The sequence below is a fragment of the Anopheles funestus genome, chromosome 2RL (assembly GCF_943734845.2).
Source record: "Anopheles funestus chromosome 2RL, idAnoFuneDA-416_04, whole genome shotgun sequence".
NCBI lineage: Eukaryota > Metazoa > Arthropoda > Insecta > Diptera > Culicidae > Anopheles > Anopheles funestus.
In genome coordinates this window covers 28669888-28692841 of record NC_064598.1, presented here as the reverse complement: position 1 = coordinate 28692841, position 22954 = coordinate 28669888, and the positions used below count along the sequence as shown (strand labels likewise).

Here is a 22954-nt window from a genome sequence, read left to right as displayed (position 1 = left end):
GTCTTAAAGTTACGTCAGTCAGTAATTTAAGTACCATCAAAGTGTTGAAATTGTTTTAATTATACACACGACTCGTTGAGTCTGCCCTGTCCAGCCGATATTTGTGAAACGTTTTAGAAGATACGTTAATGTTAAAGTTTTGGAAAAACTAACTCAAAGATTTCCACATAAAAGTACATTGGGCTGAATCGTGTCTCTTAGTAAGAGCTTGTAAAGAAAACTACAAGCTACACAGAAGAGCAGACACAGCAGACACAGAACAAACTAACGATTTACAACGGAGCTCTTGAGCTATGTGGACTGAAGAGCTTTCACGATTGCCTACAAAATAAATCCTAGAATTATATTCGCTTTTTCTGAACTACCTCAGTAGTAATGAAGAAAACTAAGCTTACGATTTAGAGCGAATCCTTCATTTTTGAACTATTACACCGCTGCTGTAGCGACCTCAACATAATGGAATTGAAGACTTAAAAACAGAGTCATAGAAACGAACTTATTCGCATCAATTAATAATAATGATGAATTTGTTTAAATCAATTTTTCCAACTTACCAGTTATTTTTAAACGGAAATACTTCCACGGCAAACAATTGTGTTAAAAAAAATCAATTTTCGATTGAAATCATTATCAATAATCATAATTCAGTGAGAAATACAAGTTTTGAATGTCAATTAGTTTTTCCCCAAATCTTTAATCGCATTAGTATAGTATACATGGTGAATATAAATACAGATAAATCAACTCCTACCATTTTGTTGCTCTGCTTAACGGACCTCCAAGTTTACTTACCACAGGCCACGTTTGGAGCTAATTTTCTTTTACGCACCAACTACAATCGGATGAACAGGGCCGAACGTTTTGGTAATTAAAAATGCTCCAACAAACAAACAGACGACTGCAAAGCGCAGCTTGCCACCATTTAAGCGTTTAAACACATCGTTGGTTTTTTTTTTGGTGCTTGTTTATATTTGTATCACTATTTGCTAGCTGGATTTAATTAAACCTAAACCGGTCATTCACATTTCCGCATCCTCCCAGAACACCGTCCGGCGAACCAAATGTCTGGCCGTTATGATTTTTGTGCAAAGATTTCACGTCTTTCGCTTTTCTACCGGCGAAAATCATTTCGTACGTAATAGCTTCAAAGAACTTTATTTATCCATTCCACTCACGATTCTCCTTCGAGCGGGAGGAGTGAAATAGGAAAAACATTGCCATTAAATTTATTCCTCCATTGCGATGGTTAATGGTAAGCGTGGGGTGGAGTCCACCGTACTGGAGAGTGGCCTTAAAAAAAGACTTAATCTGTGCGCACCAAAAACTGACCGTCGGGAAAAGAAGGTGGATCATCTTCCCCAGCAGCAAATGACGAAGTCGTTAAATTCATCCTACCAAAAGAACTTCAAGTTGTTGCTTGATCCTTTCTGCTAGCTTTGAAAATTTTTCGTGTGTCTCGTCTGCCATTTCATTTTCACGTTTGTTTCTACCGATAAACCACAAGCATAATTTCGGTACTTCCTCGAGAAACGCGCGCGCATTGATAATTCCCTTAATTAGCTTGAATAAACTTTGCCGCATTAAGCGATGGGTAAGCTAAAGGAAGCAAAACGACTAATTATGGATTTTTCTTTCTTCGTTTCATTTCAGATATGCGGCCATCTTTTTTTGTTGTTGCTGTTTCTCCCACAGTTTATCCTTCCCAAAAATGGAGCATTGCAAAAATTGCGGTACAAAAATTCACAAATCGGCATTGCAAATGGTGTACCATAGTGTGTGTGTGTAGTGAAAGTACGAAGGAAAACGCGCCCTACCTCTCAGTCCTGGTCCAGCGAAAAACACCCAAAAACGTTGTATACAAATTTGCTTTGCCGACTCAGTGAAAGGATAAATAATGGTGCAAAAGCAAGCAACAAAACAGCGCGAAAATTCCGCACTCAACTCGTTGACGACTCGCTAACGGGGACTGACTGACTGGCTTTTACTCTGGCTTACTTTTTACTGGCCCAAAACCGGGTAGGCCATTTGCTGCGGTCGAACAGACATGAAAAGGCATTCGAATTGTGCGAATGGTGGAAATGGGGCGACTCGGGGCCCGGTTACCATTTCCATCGGAATTGAGTAATTATGTGCCGCTTAATGCTAAAATAAACACGCCGCCTGCCGTCCGCACCAACGGGGGTTTTGCCTTTTCTGTTTGCCATTGCATGTGCGGCCAGTGTTGTCGGTGCGTGTTCTTACTCCTCTCTCTCTCGCTAAAAGCTCAATACACACACAGTGTGAAAGTGGTTGGCGAGATTAAGCACACGGATGAGGTGCAAACAGTGGTTGCAAGAACAACAACGGCCGCGCCATTACGATAATAAATAAATGTGTTTTGCATAAACACGGTGAAGCTGTCAGGCGTGAGCCTACCGATACCGATCGCGGGGGCCTCCTCCTGCCTTAAACATGCCCATCGTAGCAGCAAAACAAGCATGCTGTTTAGATTTTACAAGATCAGGAAACTATGTTACTGTACGAAAATGGTTCAACGTCTTGGTGTTTTTTTCTGATCGTTTCATTGTAAAGGATTGCTGCAGTGCAAAAAGGATACTCTACTGTTAATGGTACAGATGGTAGTTAGTTTCAACAGCACCGAGAAACAATTATCATAATTATTCTCTAAGGAATTGCAATTTAAAACCATTTCTTTATAATTTGTATTAATTGAATGTTAATTATATTCTAAGTAAAAATGTCTTTAAGTAGAGATTGTTTGGAAAATTTTCATTAAATTTTCCCGAAGGGCCAAGACTCGTATTAATGTCAGGCAAAACAAACACTCAATTCAAAATACCTACCGTAACAGTGTAAAAATGTCCTATTTTTATCGGTGTAAATTCTAATATATACAGTAATTAAATACAACGACTTTTTAAACACTTTAAATGACTCCTCCTAGACAAGACCTTTTTTATTTCCTTTTTTTTTTGGATGAATTTAAATGTAAAATTCTAGTTAAAACTGACATTTTTCTACTATTCTACTAAAAAATTTGATGCAATTTATGGCAAACGAATTCTTCACGAAATATGTTCTACCACTGTACCGATTGATACAGTCACCCAATATGGGCTAATTTTCATCGCCCGCCATTTATCGCCTCATCCTATAAAGAGTAACCGAATTGCAATGCTAATTGATATTATGAAATTTAATTAAATGCTAACCATGACGAGTGACACAAAGGCAAGGCACCTACCGCCATCGATAAAGGTAGCCCCCCGGAAAAGTTGAAAAGCGTAACGCCAATCGCACCCACACGGTCACATGTTGCTCCACCTTCATGTTTACCTTCTCCCACAAAAGGGCAAACCGATTCGCAAAGGGGACGCATGGTATAATTTCGTGTACAAACTAGCGGGAGCCGTGTGTAGCCAACATTGTGCCGCCGTACCTCTAGCGAAGCGAAGTTTCAAACCAGCAGGTGTAATCATCTCATTGGACACGTTCAATCTGACCCATGTTTTTCACTTTTTCCCACCTACCCCAGGGGCTCCATAGCTGAGTGGAAACAAATAAATACACGCACGCATGCACGAGTGACATGCATTTAACGGTAATAGTGGTGTAATAGTTTGTGCCGTGACAGTGTGTACAGTGTTGTAATGTAGTGTAGTGTAGATCCGACAAATCGTGACCAAGGGCCGGTGACAAAGGAAGGGTGGTTGGAAAACTCACCCCACCTGCGCTATAAACCCCGGGAACAGAAACAGCCCAGTGTTGACCAGCTTTGTCAGTTCATCCTTTTGAACCGGATTGCCATATTACCTGGGCAAGTGTGTGTGTGTTCGTGGACGTGTGTGTGTGCAGGGGAACATACTGACATCGACGGAAGCTTTCAGCAGCCCTTTTATCCAGCACAAGCACCAGGCGGCAGGCGTAACGTACGACACAGCCCGTAAAATGGATTATTGGAAATTAATTGTTCTAATTATATCAGCCATCTACGTGAAAGGTAAGCAACATAAAATCACATTAATTTACACACCTACCCCAAGCGGTCGAACCGGGGACGAACTGTTAGAACCGGGGGTAGAAAGTGCGCGCGCGAGAGAGAGAAAGATGGAGTAACATATTTTCCCAGGAACTTCAGCAACAATGGAACCCCTTCAGGACATAAATGATGGGTTGATTTTAACAGGCATTTCGATGTGGGATAGAATTTTGTAAAATGGGACAAACCAGAGTTGTTTGAAGATGATGCGAAAGGGATCTCTGACAAGGGATGGAAGCTATCTATCGCTTCTTGGCAGTGCAACACTGCAATAGCTTCAGCTTCCCAGGAAGGATTAGAGCTTTCTGGGCACGAAAGAAGCCAATCCGGAAGCAATGCCAGAATGATTGCCCTCATGTTCGGTACCTTTATTTAATTATATACTTCTGATTGCATTTATCGGATCCCGCCAACCGGCGCACAATGGCCAATGGAATATGAATGAAATTGTTTACCTGATTTCCTTTCTTATTGCTACGTAAAGCGCAATTGAGATTAACTCATTACACACAATCGGATGTGGGCTTCAAACGGCAAACACAGTAAACGCTTTGTGGCAAAAACCATCCGGAAGATGGTCGATATCCGGCACTTAATCCATTGCTTACTGAAGCTTGCGAAAAGATGGAACAGGCACCGGAAGGATTGATACTGCACGAAATATCTTTCCATTTATCAGCCTTTTGCCGTAGACGATTCTTCTTACCCGGAATGGAAGTTACCTTCCAGGAATGTTTGTTTAGTACTGTAAATGAATTAATCTTGTAATGCGTTGCCACAGTTACAGAATGCAAATGAGCCTTCCTAGTAAGATTTGCTGGATGGTTCCGTAGCATTAAACGTTTGCTGAATGAAGTGTTTGATTGAAAATATAAAAGTATCTACCAACACAAATATAGAAACATTTCTTTTGGAAATTAATTTCTCTTTTATTGTTTTTGTGCCTAATATGCTTATCTTTCAATGAATTAATTTATTCTTACACTCCTTCAAGTGAACCTTCCTCTTAAACAGATTTAATCAGTTTTGAGCAGGAAACATTATGCTGGCTCAACAATACCAAAAGCACTATACATTAAAGGGTTCTACTTCGATGGATTATACAACTTATTGCTTTACGAATACGAAGCGTCTTTACCGCTTCACGCTATTTAGTACATTCACGATCATAAATATTACACTTAAATTAACTCGACCGTTTCACTTCCCACTTGCCGACCCCCCGGGGAGACGCCATTTTCTACTTGAGCAAACACTTGGAACTTTTGCGGATAGTGATACGGTATCGCGTTTTGGGTGGCATTTTGGTGTGTGCGAGAACATGGAATGTTAAAAGGAATGTAGCGTAAGCTTCGTTCGGAAGCACATCCTTTGATGATTATTATCGATCCTCAGGCTGATGGCACATGAGAGCTTTTCCGGTGGGTGGGAAAACGTTGGGATTTTGGATTGCCTCCTCTCCCCTCTGGAAGCCAACGGTTAATACGGAAGGTGTATAATTTTTACACAAAATTGAGTTTACCTGATGCCGAACCATGGTAACGGATCGCCCATAACAGATCTGTGCAAGGTGGACGATCAGAGATACTTTTCCGCTTTCGCTTTGCACGACATCACCAGTAATAAACATAATCCCAACGGCAAGGGTACAATCATCTGTTTTTTTTTTTTGGCAAACCATCTTTCGGTAGAATATCCTTGGAAGTCGTAGAATGAGGTACATACAGAAAACCACATCCGTACCATCTCCTTTCGGAGGGGAATGGCACACACATGTAAGGCGATGAAAAGCGTATGAACGACACCCACGGTTCGACCGTATTTGGTCGGTAATTATTCGCCTCAAATACCATTTTTATGGGTCACCAGATAACTGCTCGAGGGCTTCCTCGAGAGGATTTACTGTCGCCCATCCGGCCCGTACAGCCGGGCTGGAGTAATGGATTAGATACGGTGCCTTGGCAGCAAACGTACGGCGTGGCCCACTCGAACGGCACACGTGTGCACGTCCCGGGGCGATCGTTTCCGTACCACAGCGCTAAGAGGATATAGCACCATATGCCCGGTCAAACGGTCATCGGAGGATGGTCAGCAAGTGTGAGGTTTCCTTAATAAATACATTCAACGAAAAGCCCCCCCCCCCCCCCCCCCCCCCGCTACGGTAAGACGTGTCTCGAGTGGGGTTGAGAGAGAACTTTTCGGCAGTATACTTTTTTCTCCCCTTTTCTTAGTGTGTACTTTGGAGCTCGTAATAGTCAACCCCACCGAAATACGTAAAACGAAATGTGGACGAATCGAGGTAATGAGGTGATCTTTTGCAGCGCCTGAACATGACCTTTTATACGTACTTAGACGTGTCTCGATAATGTGGCCCACAATTCGTAGTAATGTGTTGTATTTAACATAATTAAATGTCACAATACTAAAAATAATGCTACTGACAAATCGATAAGTACCGAGGAGCACTAATAATTAGTTGAAACTTACATCTTCAACGACAAATGGCTGTCTGTTCTGTATGTTCCATAAGTGATAACATGCTCTGATACCCATCGTATAATTTAATAACATAATTTTAATCACACCATTCAAGGCACCCCATGTGTGATGTGAATATTGCACCATGGCACCTTCGAAACGAAGCCGAATATACTTTCGGCAAAAGGCTTATATCCAACCGAGTGAAGCCGCAAACCATTCAACAAGCATCCGTACATGGAGATCTCCGTATTATGGCCAGTAATGAAGCTTCGGTTTAAAGTTTTATCGTCCATTTTGGGGTTTGATGGGATGGTTTTTTTGGGGTGATGGGGGCGTTCTATCTGGAGGCTGTGAGCAATAAAAACAGATCCTTTCCATACCTACGATTGGAGTTTTTTTTTGTTGAAGCAGCTTAACATCTTTGCCAACAGCTTCCTGCTTCACCCCCACAGTCTGTTGTGCCCGGTCGACCGTCTGGTTAAGGTTAATCGCAAACAATTGAAAATTTGATGTCACCTCAACATCCTAAAACGTCAAGCCCGGTGGTCATGTCGGATGGACACTTTGCAAACCGAAGCTTACCATCACAAGGCCGGTTTTGCAAAATATGGACTGTATGTGGCTGTGTGGATGTAGAGCCGTAGAGTGGATGGTCGATGTGAAATATACTATTTATTATCTACTTGTGGTAAGCGTATCATCCCGAAAGGTAGTAACCGTACCGAAGGACTGGTTTTGTAAGGCTTCTTATATGGTGCATAAGCCGGCAAAGAGCTGCTTTTATTTGTTCAGCCCTATGTCTACTTATCTCCACCGGGCACCGTCCGGGGGCACCGTTTCCCGCATGGTGTAAAGTCGATCGTCTGCTCGTCTACGTATGACGTGAGGCGTCAACACAACGTTTGTAGTGGCTGCCTGGGAAATGGAACAACCTTGCCCGAAAGGTTGACCGAGATTTATGGCACAACGTCATGTTACCGGTATCAGGTCCGATGGAAAACCTACGTACATCTGGTGTTTGGTTACTATTTTCTTTAGATGAAAGCATTGAGAAGAACTGCCCTTTTTCCGGATCGCCTCCGGACGAGTCGTTTCTAGCGAAGTTAGCGTACAAACTTCCGACTTGTGAGCATTCACATCTGGCCATGGTTTGATGCGATTGTTTTACGGCAAGAAAGAAAACAGAAACAGAACGCAAGATAACTGTTGCAGAAAAATAAAACTGTTTCAGTTTTGTTTGTCACTGTCATGCTTGCTACCATCCACAAGAGTGTCTGAAATGTATTTAGTGGTGAGGAACTTTGTCGATGTTCTAAGGTAGAGATAAAACAGAACTGGGAAAGTTAAAGAAATCTTGCTGACAAAACGACTGCACATTGTAGGGATGATGTTGTAATCGGAATCGTTTTGTCTGATTCTGCATCCGTTCAAATCTAGCTCTCACCGGTCAATCATCTTTGTCTCGGGAACTTCAAGTAAGGTTGTGTGATTAGATCTCCTTCACACAAATCATGGCAGTTGTTTATCTTTAGACTTGTGGAAGTATCCTAACAAATCTTGCCCATCGGATAGTGCAAGAGCGCCAAGTCGCCAACAGAATGGACGATAAACAAGAGACCAACGTAATGGATAACTTTACTCACAAATCGTCCCGCAGCACTCTTGACACCTTTGAAGTGGCTGATGCAGAGACAACAAGACAGACGACATTTTCTGTATCGTCAGGTTCGTACGTAGCTTTACACATGTATGACCTTCCATTTTTTTTTTGGCAAAAGCTATTCAACAATATACCGCATCGCTACGGGTACGGAAGAAACAGTTGAGATGTGCTCCGTGAAAAAGGTTCGCCATGCGACATCGTGACATTTCGACCTTTTTTCGACCCTTTTGCTGGAGTGGGCGTACATGGGACATGGGAGAACCAAAAAAGAAATGCACAGAACGGTATTGTTAGGATGCAATCCTTTATCAACGATGTGTGTTGCCGGCGGTGTTCATCACTGGCGCCCATGTTTATAGAACGTGTCCTAAACATACCGTCGTTTCACATTCCCTAACATGTATATAACTAAGGGCCAGTTTTGAGTTTTTTGATCGAAAATTACTGTATATTTTTTTGAGTGTTATTTGAATATTTTTGTCGTACAACTATGTTGTGTTACAACACTCTTTTAAAATAAAAAACGGAAAAAAAAGATTTAATCTGTAAATTATTAAATAAATGTGAATCTCGATCAAATCACTCAATTCAAAAACATTGCTTAAATAATCCATAATTAACAAACCACTAACATCAGCAACAAGCTGACGACAACTCATACGGTAGACGAAAACATGTTTTCCTTCCCTTTTTTCCGGTGGGGAAAAAAGTCCCAAATGTCATGAAAGAAAATCAGACACAACACAGTACATCAATTTACAGGATTAGCATAATTCTGCTGAAGGAAAAACTTTCCCAGCACGTGATTGTAAATGACAGCGATGAGTTGGACGATGAGGATCGCGTCGGGGTTGAGGTTTTTCTCGTTTCACCCCGAGACCAAGCTGGTAATCACTGCAAGGGGTCCGTGTACGCTTGTACACACCGTTCATTTTACGATGATGACGATGTCACATCCAGATTGCGAATGTTTCGGTACAGTACTCCGTAAGTTGCACCTTTAGGTGACAGTTTGGGTGGTGGAAGAAATTCGAAGAATATAAAGAAACACTACTCAACTCAATTCTCCTCTGGTTGGAATCCCGGAATCCATTTCCTTCGGGACATGGCTTTGCCCTGCGGTGTCGACCCTTTTTTCCCCGAGCATGGCCACAATGTTAGGCGACAAACTGACACAATTCGGTACAAGTTTTGTCTTTCATATGGACCACTGCGGGGCCCGTGTTCGTGAGAGAGCAATCACGGACCTGAATTAGCTCGTTTGCATAACTTAGTGCATCGGTGTGTATCGGGTGTACACTATTGCGTAGAAATGGCCAGAAAGTAAGAAAACCTTTTCGCAAAACTGTCTGCAATGCTGATACACGTGGAGGAGAAGGATGCAGAACTAAACCGAAAGTCCGGATAACGCCAATCCGCCTGTGTGATGTGGTGGTGAGCCGAAAAATGAAAACTTTAAATCGTCACCCGGCAGATAACTGCGGCAAGTTTTCTAATTATCATACACCGAGCGGAATTCAACTTTTCCCGTTTCGTGCGGTTTTTCTCACTCTCTCTCTCGCTCCTTCAAACTCACAAATCCTTGGCAATTGCACGGACCGCAGTCTCCCGTACCATTCTGACCTAGTTTTTTTGAATGGCACGAATCGGGTACTACTGCCCGTACTACTGCACGAAATCAACTTAAATGTATCGGATTTAAGGGAGTTTTCCATTTTTCATGCCAACTTACCGGGAGCGTGCTGCCAAAGTTAAGTGTATCTGGCAGTGCCGATACACGGGGCTGCTTTTACCGTTATATCCTCTGTATGTAGTTGAGCAGTGTTATACCTTTTTCCTTTATCTTTCCACGTTGGATAAAACGCGAAAGAATCACACATACGTGGAACGTGTTTTCCTGCATTGCTAGACTTACGGCGAAGATTCAAGACCCAGACGAACGCGCTGGAGCCAGGAATCCAAAGAAGTGATAACTCACCCGCATATCCAAACGTTGGGTCTTGAGGAGGATCTGCACATGAAGATAGTTGTCTGCTGGGCGGAAAACAAGGGTACACTGTGTGTGTGTGAGTATGGGGACCTAACATTCCAACGCAACGAACTGGCCCATTTCCAGCTGAGCGGTAGCAGAAGTTTACGCATCTCCCAAGTGTGAACACGACCAAAATTCCGGGGCAAGTTCAAACCTCGCAACTTCCAACGCCGGTTTTCGTACATGGTGCTACGTGCTCAGCTTCTTTTCGACAGCTTAATGCCACACACGTGATGGGAAGCAAGAAATCAACTTTCGCAACAATCGGAGGTAAGAGCACATTTCGGAAGGTGGCGGAATCTGACCGAAATCTTGCTTTCTAACGGAAAAAATAGGGTGAAAAAAGCACTCACACACACACACAAACGACAAAAGTATCCCAAGACACCAAGACTGGTTCGGATAAAGTTAGAGATAATGTTCATTTTGATTTTCGTGGTACCACGTCGACAGGGAGGCGAATAAGTTTGGACAGTTAGAGGCTGTCAGGAGCTTACCCGGAGTGAAGACGCGCGAAGTTGTTGGGTTTTGAAAAGACTTCGTTTACTTGAGGTTTTCTTTTTTTTTGGGAGCTTCAGTTGTACAAATAAACGAACATGTTCTCACCTTGCCGTGTGAAGCACATCGTACCCATTCGTCAAAAGAGCATGTAGCGTATTTGTCCTTTTTTTTTTCGTTGGGAAAATTCGACTCAAAACCCATCTCTTGGGACAGTTGTGGTAATCCTTTTTAAGCGCAAGTTTTGTGTGTTTTGAATTATGGGAATTTAGTATACCGCATCTGAATCCATTAGGAGACCTTTGGTGGATTAGGAACGACTATTTGCACGAGACAGTTTTTTTACACAAAATTGAAACAGGACGCTTTTGTTGATGATACATTGACACATGTAAAATATTTATATCATAAATTAGTAACAAATACTTTTAAATAATTTTGATACTAAATTGACGCTAAGTCAAATTTTTCGATTCCATTTACTTTTTTATATCTATTCCCTTTTTATAATAAAATTTTAATAAAAAGTGTGGATTACAATTCAAAATATTACTCTGTCAAAATTGCTAGATTGCTTCTAACGTGAGAAAAAAAGAAATAAACAAACGAATAATTCACTTCCGTGGGCCTAAAACTAACTCCAAACGGAAATGATAGTCTCGAAATAGTGAAAAGAATGATTTGTGCAAGGAATTAGAAATTTCGTGTTCTGGGTGAAAGCTTGATCGCAATTCTGCTGACAAAATGCCATCAGCATGTAGTTTATTGGCACGAAATGGTGGCGCTACGCTGTACATTCATACTAAATTGTGTACTATCTAACTTCTCGAAGGCAGTGCACCACCACTCCCCAATTCCCCACATGGGAGTCGCGATAGTCGTAGCATGAATGGACCGTATGGCGCGGTATGAACTCTGCAACAAATTTTGCACCAACCAAGGGGGACCCTCATTTGCATAAACAACGGGCCCTTGGCACGATAATCGACACGAGACCAGGTCGTCAACAAAACTGGCCGATGGACCGAGAGGGGTTGAACGTTTGAGAGCTGTGTGTGTGTGGTGTGTAAGTAGTGGTGTCCTTCCACGATCGAACCAAAAACCATCACCGGAACCAGCGCATGCCGGAAAGTGCATGTGCAATATGCTACCCCCAGCCAGAAAAAGCGTGGGAAAGGTCGGAAAGGTTCCTGCGGTACACAATTTCCTGTCCTGAAAGCTGCTACTACCACCCTAATACTTAAGGTTACCCTTGCATGACTAAACCTTGTCTTGCTTGTGTGAGAATCCGGTTTCGTTTCGGAAGGGAGTTTGCTAAGTGGAGCTACTTCCGGTGCAGTTTAGGCGCCCTTTTTCACTCTCTCTCTCTCTCTCTTGCTCAATCCCCTCGTCCTGGACCGATGCCAAACCTGACCGGTTGACGGAGAGTAATTTACGTCTCCAGGCCTCCCGTTGCCCCCGGGGAAAAACTTTACCCATTCAGCAGTTAGCGCGATAGCGCTTTAGATCGCGACAGACCTCGTTCAATCGTCTTCCGGCTAGCTGGGGTTGGAAGAGTTTGGGAGAAAAAGTTCAACAAGAACCAGGCTACCTCAAAGCATTCTTCTATGCGCTTTTGCTACCGTTGCATTTGTTTTAATTTTTTTTGTTTTCACCCTACACCCGGAAGGTTTGTCGGCCACACTTCGGTGTATGTGCGCTCGATGCCTAAACCATCGAAAATGTTGCCGGAAATTCGCTCATCAGCGTGCAGATGGGTGAGGTTGTAGGTGACTTTTGTGTTTGAAGGAAGGACTGGAGAAAAAAAAACATCGTCCGGAGCTGGTTGATCGTTAGTTCATTATGTTGATTAATAGTAAAGCAAGCGGGTTTGAACGGAATGTGGAAGGTTAAAGGGTAGCATTAGTACAGTGTGGAGTGTAAAAGTTTGATACTGAGTCTTGAGAGTGAAATTAGCACGAATATTAACGGTAATGCTAATTAATTTTTACAAGATTAAAAATGATAACATTTATTTTAAATTATTCATAAAGTTGTCAAGTTTATGACGATCAGACACCATACTCTAATCATCTAAAAAAGTAAAAGTGATTTACAGGATGTTACAGAATCTTGAAATGTACAGGAAAATGATAAAACGGTTAAGTTTCGTTGGAATTCTTAAATCGTTTTTAAATCCTAATAAATATATTTTACGTCTTTACTTTTTATATTTTTATTTATTTTCATTCATTCATTCATTCAAAATTCTTTACGGATATTTTATCGAATAGATTTTTCAAAATTGTTAAAAAAAATATTACCACGACCTGATGACTAAAATAACATTTTGCACACTAATATGATCATTATTTCCAGCACTGTATGATTATCTACTCTCTTCTTTGAATATGCTGATAGCAAGCTTTTATTGCAGTAAGCTGCCCGCCAATCAAACTACACGCTTCGGCTTCTTACACCGACACACTCTCCGGCAAGTGCACGAAACATGCGCTAAGTGTGGCTATTTTCGGTGTTCCGCCCGGCCACGGTTTGCTGCAAACCGATTTGCCAAGCCGCTGCAAAGTCCATCGATGTTTCATCGAGTGAACGTAAACGCCGGAAGTGGCTCTTATGTTTCTTCCCTTTTGCGAACAGGATCAGGCAAACACTAGTTAGCGCGTGTTGTGCGAAGTTAATTAGAATATTGAATTCAATAAGCACCCCGTCCGGTGTATCCCTCTCCGGGTGTTACTTCGCAACGTAAGCAGATGGATTGTAGTAAGAGTACACGAGTAAGGAAATCGTTAAAACAAATAACAGGTTTCGGAAACGACGACAGGCGTATCCTGGCTGAGATTGGGTGCCGGATGTTAGGACGTAACGCCTGCAACATTGCCGTGCGTCGAAGGAACGATGGGCATGACGCTGACGTTAGCCAATTACGTGCTGGTGCTTAATGGTGGGCTGAGGCGTGTTTGATCGACGAGGGAAAAATTATGTTGTAATAATCGGTCAGCTTTACCGATAAGCGAGCACCCTAAGGATTGTATATGCATGATGCAACAAAAACAATCAATTTTCCGCCAAGTGAGGAGGGGAATTTTACATCGATCATTGTTAATGAGACGGATCTCATAGGTCCTTTTGCTGTTTTGTGTAAAATAAACTTTAAAAACTTTTTATTTGAATATATCTGTAACTTGTACTATATAAAAGAAGAATTTTTTAAATAAATACCTTCACAAAAATTGACAAAATAATCGTTTTGGCCACCTGTATTCTGCTTCATCTTAGTTTGGAAACATTAAATATTGGCTCGTTCTTTCGCCATAAATAATGTTGGATGTAATATAACATGAACAACCACAAAAAACCACCAAGAGTAATACCTTTACGATGCCCATACCTTCCATCAAAACTCCAATATTCTTTACCACCATAATTGAGCCATTTGTTGCTACGTGTCTTACCAAATCCGTGCCTTAATAGGTAGGATTGGGAGGAAACATTTCTTATATCCATCAACCGAAAGCCACACGTACACAAAGCGAATGTGGAATGTGTTTTGTTATGTTTTTTTTGCTTCTTCCATACCCATTAATCCATAACCCCATAACCTACGCGTCGGTTCTCGTCGTACGAGGAAAGCAGCAAAAAAGGAGCGAACGAAGTGGTAAACGCTGCACCAGAAATGAACGAAGTACGGCGAATACACGATCACCCAACCGTGGCCGTGCGAATAGGGCAAATGATTTAATAATGTATTTATTCATAAAATCATTCACAGCTCCCTCGAACGTCATCGAGTGATGACGAAAACAAACCGAACAACACCGGGCAGGGGAAAGGAAAAGGAAAATGCCTATAGAGAAACGGCGTCGCGGTTCAGTTGCCTACCGTAACGAGCGAGGGCCAATGTGGCGGGATAAAAGCAAAAAAAAAAACGCAAGCAAAAGCCGTAGCCGATAGACGAATGAAGAACATCAGCTTCTTCCGCCTTTCACTCGGTTAAAGAATCGACACGGTAGCGGAGTCTGTCTTTACTTTTTTTTGTTGCTCTCGTTCGTTCGCTACATGCCAAGATTCCTAGCAGACACATTTTCTTCTGCAATGGCGCTCCTTGAACGGTGAAGCGAATAAAAATGATCCGGCTTCTAAGGAAAGTTCTCCGTTCCCGGAATTGTTCGCTTTCGAGAGTTTTGCTTATTTATCCCTTAGCCCTACCCCACTCGCTTTCCCGGCCGGCTTTCCCATTTGGATTATCTGAACGAATGTTGTTTTTTTTCCCCTTCTGTCTTTCTTTACTTGTACCATCCCTATTGACACCAGCAAACTACGTTGGTTTCCGTTTTCGCTTTTTTCCACTTCCTGTGATCGTTGGCCATCCGTCCGTAGGTTTATGGGGCTTGGGCCATCTTCCTTTTGCCGAAGGAAATACCAAACCACCGTAGCTGGTGGCTGCACAGGCTGCAAGTCAAAGGACACAAACGATGAAGATAATGCCTTCAATCATGTGCTTGCTTATTTCCTGCCTCCACGTTTTTTTTGTTTCTTGCTCGCCATGCGAAGGCCCACGAAGTGATTCATTCTGCGGATCAACCCCACATTGGGACATTTTATCATACTTTTTTTTCCTCCCGGTTTTTTTTCTGCCAACGCACGACAGTTAAGCATGACATCGCTTTTGTTCTCTCGCAGACAGGGGCAAACATGTCCCCGGGGGGAAAGCAGCCACGGTTAAGATGAAGGCATCGAGCGCCAGTCAAAATAAGGAAAATGTGAAGAGCTGATAAAGGAAACAGGCGTGCAAAAATGCTTACCTTGCAATTACCGGAACTCGGGGCCGAATGTCGATCGCGCTCCGAAGCGCTCGAGGGACGTGTCGCGGTGAGAAATTTCATAGCAAAGTTTGCCTGTTTTGCGTCAGGAGCAGGTTGACCTTTTTGGGACGGGAACTTTGATGGTTGATCTTGGTTGCCTTATCCGTCATCCGTTGCTAAATGTTTGGGGTGTTTTAAAATTATAAGCAAGTGCTATGTTTTTGTAAAGTTAAAGTGTAAATCGATCCCCCTTTAACTTGAAGTCAGTTACATGTTGAATAAAAGACAAGTACGGTTCGTAGATCAGTCTGAGATCACAGATAAGATTTTTTAGCATAGGCTTCAATAGCCCAGAATAAACAACGCCGAATTGATCCCACCTTGAAATCACATCAACAATTTCTTATAAAAAAAATTCTTGTTTGTAATACTTCAGAAAATTCCTTGGATTTCTTGGTAAATTTAGCTTCTCGTGCCTTCTTTCGTTAATTCGATGGTTTGCTTATCGGATTACTAATTACTTAATACCAATTATTTAACACTAATTACGGATTAGCCATTAACTGTTCTTATAGTTTTAAACTGTTTTAAATATGACTTGAACATAAGCTTTCCCGCTTAAGATGAAGTGTCACATATCATCAAGCTTTAAAAACACATTTTGGGTATAAAAACTCTCACTGAATCCGATAATTTTGTTGTTCTCTGGGATTTGCTACCATAAAAATACCAAACATGTGGGATATGTACATTACCGACTGAATATTAGTTAAAAGTGCTTTATATTGGAATTGATCAATATATGCTTCATCTCATGCTTTTTTTGCTACTCTTGGTTCAAGTAATACCAGAATATTATCATATGAATCGTCTAGCATAAAATTGAATAGTTGTTGAAAAAGATAGCAAAAAACAGAACAATAAACTAACTAAATTTTTCGTTTGTTAACATTCATTCTAAATGTTTCATCTCACAAAGCCAAACCACGATCGTACGCGATGACACATTGCGTAGCTTCGTTTTACTTGATTGAAAGATTCGAAGAAAGGTGCTAATGGAACACGCCTAACCCGTAACGCAGCTCCAGCCCCAAACCAAACAGTGCGCCTGAGTTCATTTCTAGGCCATGGTGGCTCGTAAAATCACTTACCATACAGCTCGAGCGCATTTACACATCGTCAAGCGCATCGCTGAATATCTTACACAAAAACTTAACTCCCCCTTTTCTCGGCTAACTCTGGGGCCCAACCCAACGAAAACCCATTCCGGTACGTAACGAAAGATTTAGGTGCGTGGGTGCGGCACAAGCTGCTTCACGCAAGTTTCTAAACTTAAAACGCACAATGAAGCATCCACAGCTGCCGCTCAACATGCAGAGTGTGAAAGGTACAAATTATAGTTACATACAAAAAAAAACACACAGCTGTGGATTTGAAAAACTTAGAAGCATAGAAAGATGCTGCTGGTGGTGGTGACGGGCTGGATCATAAAAATTCAATTAGCCGTCTCATTTGAATAAGCAATCTGTCTTTGTAAGCTCAGAACCACCATTCAATCACGCTCATTCATTCATTCGTTCAGCGCTTTGTCGGTCGCCTGGTTGTAAGTTTTGTCTCTGTGGGACAGTGTTTGAGCCTAACGTGCAGAACTTCCATTTTTTTCGTTTGTGTTTTAGCACATTCGTTGCTTTTATACTGTTCCGGTGCGTTTCATACGCAAACACGTCCGCTAGTCCTAGCATAACGGTTTGCTTTCGTCAGTTCAAACCAAACACTCGACGATGAATGTAAAACAGACGGTTTCAAACAATTGTGCTTTTTTCTCTCCTATGTGTTTCGAATATCGAAGGCGGTGTTTGTTTCGGGATCATGAATTGTTCCAATTGAAACTATCGATCCATAACGCGGATCGGTACCACATGCGCGGGATTTTTTTTACAATTTTTAAAGTGTTGTACATTTTTTATATTATTTACAAAATTGTTAGGCAACAAAATAAATAGCTCATTAAGTTACATCAGTGCACTTTTCTTACGCTTGAGCTTTTACATTTTTTTTTTGAAGTTCTAAGTTAATTTTTGGTTCATTTCTTCCTTAACTAGAGAATTGTTCGTTTACAATATTCTCATACTGGAGAATATCGAACATATTCTAATCCACGCACTATCTTATCGGTGACAATATAGAGGAAAGAATATAAAATATTTCCATGACTAACACGCAGTGGAAAGTCACACACCCCAAACTACGTTAAGCGAATACGCAAACATCTGTTTGTTTTTTTTTTTTTATTATTTTCAATAAACGGAACGGAAGCTGGCATTCAGTAGAAGGAAAAAAAACATACCATACCAAAGAACCGACAGCAAAATTCGTACGAAGTTGAATAAGAATGTACGTACCAGCGCACTCGCTGACAATGGGGAACGATCGAAAAAAATGAATATTTAATTACGAGCCGCTGCCGCTGGAAGCCGTACCAAAGGCGTGCAACGAATGGGAATGGCAAGATTAGCCGAGTCGGACAGCAAATGTGCCACATTCCATATACCCAGCGTATCCCAAGCTGCACGCTACTCCAAGTGACAAAGTTTGATTCATTCGAATATCTTCCTATTGAATGCTTTGGTTGCTATGCAAACGGTGGAATCTGCTCGTTGTGTTCGCTCGCTTCTTAACGAAACTGGCCCTGCCGTGCCAGTCGCGCACAGCAAGGGCTAAAGTGGGATTATTATTTGAAAATCGTTAAGCCACTCTTCAAAAAAGTGTACTGAGGAAGGGGCGCTAAACGAAGACAATTTTCAATTTGTCCAGAAATAGAGAGAGAGAGGGAGTAGATTCAGAATTATGGGTGAGTCTTTTTATTATTATCATCTCCATAATGAAATGCTGATCAAAAGCATTTTTAAAGAGACACAGATGCAAACAGACACACAGCAAAAAAAAATGGCTACCGATTGATTGGAATTTGATTTTGGGATGAGGTTCTTTTTTTGCTTCTTTTCTTAAATATTTGTTCCAATTTCAGCTTCCTTTGTCAAAGTGCACGCTAAGTTCAGTTGCAACGGACAAGAAGACCATAAGCAGCGAGAAGTATGCAAACCGAAACCGAAAAGTGACTATTGTTCGTGGAAATTTTTATTTCCCATTGTTTGCTGGCCAATGATTGCCGATGCGCAACGCCAAGGAATGTACGGCGTAAGGGATGGAATTTAATTTTTTGTTTTGCGTAGCATAACAATCCCAGATCGAGTTTGTAAGTGTAGAACATTAAAGTATCTTAAGCTATGCATATGGAAATTTTTTTCACTTCAATCGTTCGATTTTCTGTAATAATTTGTAAATTTTAAATCTACTTTCAATATTTAACAAGTTAAATGAATTCTAACGAAAATTTTTTACCGCAAAAATAATTGCATACAACGCTATAAAGTAACGTTTGCCAGGCCGTTCTATCGGAATAAAATAAATAAATAAATAAAGTAAGGTTTATAAAAACGTCTATAAAATATATTTTTTATTTTCCATTAATATTTTGATGTATTTTAAATGTTTTTATTTGAAACACACACTGCCAGTTGAGGTAAAAAATGACCTTTTCCGAAATTTTGAGTGTGTGTGATCTTCTCTCAAAAAAGTGAGAGAGCAATTAAACTTTAATCATAACAAAAACTTCAATTGCTTACATGTTCTTCTAATCCGTCGATGTTACTTTAACGATAGTTTAAAATACATTAATTTGACTACGAAACAAAATTGTTGGATTCAGTGCTGTTGACGAGCCTGTCCATTTTAGCCCAGTCAAGCGCTCTTAAATTGCCCAAAGCGTGAAACCATTCGCACCGAAACCCTTCAGTGCAGTGCCATTTTGTGCTGATCACTCACAAATACATTCAATGCGCTGCCGTTACTACTTTTGCGGGACGCTGCGTCACGCAAACGCGTCAGTAATGGTCAGCAAAACTGCCCAGTCGACCATGATGGGGGGCATGATCGGAAAAAGGGCTGCTGCTGCTGCTCAAGAAGGTCGAAAAGGAAGTCGCAACACCACCAGCGAGAGAGAGCAAATGTGTGATGATAAGAAATAAAATTTTATGAGCTATGAAAGTTGTGATAAGGGCCCTGGTCGCTTTCCCTTTTTCCGGTCTTATCTACCCATCTCGATCGTGTGAAAGTGCCTTCAGAACCCGTATTTCGTGTATCCGTTGCTTTACCCCGTCCTCTGTACGTTGGTGGCAAATTTACCATTACGGTCTGGTTCGGTACGGATCGAAACAAACGGGCAGGATGACGCACTAACGGGGTTGGGAGCCCGGGACGAGCATAATGTTGCGTCGATATGTGTTGCGCCGCCTCGGAACGCGTTCCCGGGGACGGAGGGCGGGGGTCAGCATTGATGGACCATGGTCATTTATTCGTCCATTTGGTCATTCGCAGCCACCGAACCACTCGGAAAATCATTCCATTTTGCTTTTCGTATTGGATGTGAAGGACAGTAGAACAACGGTCGAATGTATTGTGCCGTTCAGCAGATTTTCCCTTTTTATGGGGCCCATTTTCATTCTGCTCTTGTGCCTTTCACAGTGCGCCAAGTGTATGAGGGTTTGCCTGTGGCTGTGTGTGCGTTACCCTTTCCAATTGACTTATTCGAAGTGGATTTCGTTCATGATCCTCATCACGTGCTTATGCTGTACTCGTTGTATTATGGGTTGTTTTTTCTTCTATATCTCTTTGTAAAGAAGCTCATTTCCCGCTGGTGTTTTCATATTTTTTATCAGCTTTGTTCGGTATCGTTATTGTTACGTTTGGCATGCATACAGTTGTGTATTGAAAAGTGAACATTTTTCCCTCGATTTTTTTTATTCGTTTTACAAGCGTAGATTGTGCATTTTTGCGATATCATAGAACGAAAGCGAATTAAAGGATCGCTTTGAAATAAATATAATGGAATATTCCAAAAACGTTTTTTTTAATCTGATTCCAACAAAAAGCTTTTCTACGAACCAAACATACTTTCAAAGGAACATACTTTATCAATATATTCTTAATTCTCTTCGCTTTGCTACTAGCGTTTGAAGCTGCTGTAAAAGTACTCCATTTAACCAAAAATGTTTTCCACAGTGCATGAGGGAAATAATAAAAAAATGTCTTTCCTACCATGCACCTAAATGACTATACCATACAGCAACATCAACGCGTTGGTAATCATAATTTTTCACTACCTTTTCACACGTATGTTTGTGCTTGGTGAGTGCGAACCTGTTAAGCACTGGTAAAGCTCATAAAGTACCACCAAAGTCGTGCACGGTGATGAAGAACGTACTTCCCGTCACACCGTCAAATGGGCGTCTTTATCGTTGGTACAGCGTTGCACCGTTGCAGTCCCGGTTCCGGAACGGAACGTCAAGAGGGACGCGTTTGTCACGATAAGAGTATAAAAATTACACATCATTTTCTTTGCATGTTACTTCCACATACGGCCAAGAACGGTCACAATTAATTAAACTTTTTTCTCTTCTGCTACTACTTCACTTCATCCTACTGTGGGTTGGTACTGTGGCGACAGAACGAAGTAGAAACAAGCTGACAAGCATGACGATCTTTTAGCAAAAGTGTTACTTCAAACGGCATCGTTACGTTTGCCGCTAGTGATACTAAACCGAAGGAAGGGTATGCGATGTTTACTGGCAAAGCTACACCGTAGAAATTAAATAAAACTAACGGATGGCACCGAAATGTAACGTACAGGAACCGAAACAGTTGGTCTCCAGGTGGGGTTTTGCCTGACTTGCCCTGAAACAGGCGTAATATCATCAAGTTACGTTTTTCTATGATGAATTTCCTTACCATTTCTTGTGGCACCGGAACTCTGTAAATACCGGCGAGAAGAGGCCCACAGTCACCTTTCGTGCCGGCGATGCAACGAAATGGCGATGAATTTATTCTTACCACGCACGCAACATGTTTCGTGCCGCTTAATGTGCTATGATGCGGATTTTTTGTGGCATTTTTTCACCTCGATTTTTTTTTTGCATGATCCGTGCCCAAAAAAGAGCTCATCATCGCAATACTTTGGGAACCATTATCAAACGATGGAAATGTTTGTGAAGCTCTATTATGCACTCTGAAAAATGAAAACAAAACAAAACAAAAATAATTTTAAACGATGGTGCAACTCGGTTTGCACATTGCAAAACTCGAGAAAAAATATTGTAAAAACAGAAGAAGAAAAAAAACACCAACTAACGAATGCACGCTTTTGCACATGTTTACGTACCGCCGCGCTGCTGTTTGCGATTTGGATGATCGATTGCAAAGCGCATGATGTAATTAATCTGCATAGGTAGGTAGAAAGATTGTTTATTTAACTGTTACCAGCGAGGGCCTGGTTTCAGCTGCAGTGCACTACTGATGATACAGGCGGCCGGGCTTCATACGCATGATCGAACAGTAATGCTGTGTTTGTTCCATTTCGTAGCACAGTAAAACCACAGCTTAAATGTCGCGATCGGGCGGGATTGTAAATGGAAAATGTCATGCAGCGGTCCCATGGTTGGCATGCATGCACGGATGGATGGATGTTTGGCAATGTATGGGTTTTGTAAAATATTTACTACTGAAAGGTACAGTACTCTGGCAGCAGGGCACCGGCATCCCAATTTCAAGCCCGTTGACATTCGCACTGACGACACGCCACCGGTAAGTTATCTGCCTCTCGGTACAACCAGTTCAATCGTACGCAATCGATTTGGTTGAGGTTTGGGCATGCAGAATGAAATGTTCGTATGGAAGTGATTTTATTTTCTTTGGGAAATGCTTCAACCCATCCATAAAATTGAATCGTCAGCGAAACGTAAGGTAAACGGTTAGGAAGTTAGATAAATAAAAGCAAAATTTCGAAGAGCTTGCTGATAAACGGGTGCCGATTTTGTAGTTTAGTTTTAGTGGATGGGACAGTTTGTCGATTTCAGTGTCCCATTTTGCACTCATCAAATTGAGTTTAAGAGATGTGAAACGGTATGATGCTAACTTTTTTTTAGGGTTTTGGGGGGAATGATCATGGGAAATCATTTACGTATTCTTTCTAAAGCTTCAAGTCTTCTTCTTCTTGGCCTACTCAGACGTGGAGGACGTCGCGAAGGCATGGCTAATCTTCAAGTTGTTTCCAGGACACTCGGTCTAGGGCTGCAGTCCACCATCCGCGGCTGCAGCCGATATCCGACAGGTTTGACTAGTCCCCATCCTGAAAACGAGCTCGCTTGCTCTTCTTCGTCTCATGCCTCAAAGAAACTTATATTACCAAATTCGCATTAAAATATTTCAATTTATAAATTATTTCTAATATTTTCCAAAAAAGGCTAAGACTATATAACCTTTTTCAAAAAGAAAGGAAAAATTTTGCTGAATTGCAGAAAAATGAGAAAAATTTTACATTTTCT

At 41.5% G+C, this 22954-nt stretch overlaps 1 protein-coding gene across 3 annotated transcripts in view; it reads left to right on the top strand.

Annotated features, from left to right (window-relative positions):
• LOC125766536 (uncharacterized) overlaps window positions 1–22954 on the top strand; it is a 138128-nt gene that overhangs the window by 29145 nt on the left and 86029 nt on the right. For all 3 annotated transcript variants that reach the window (XM_049432577.1, XM_049432578.1, XM_049432576.1), the window contains exon 2: window positions 3536–4000. In XM_049432577.1, the coding sequence (XP_049288534.1) occupies window positions 3949–4000 (52 nt within the window). In that variant the 5' untranslated portion in view covers window positions 3536–3948. The remainder of the gene's footprint in view (window positions 1–3535; window positions 4001–22954) is intronic.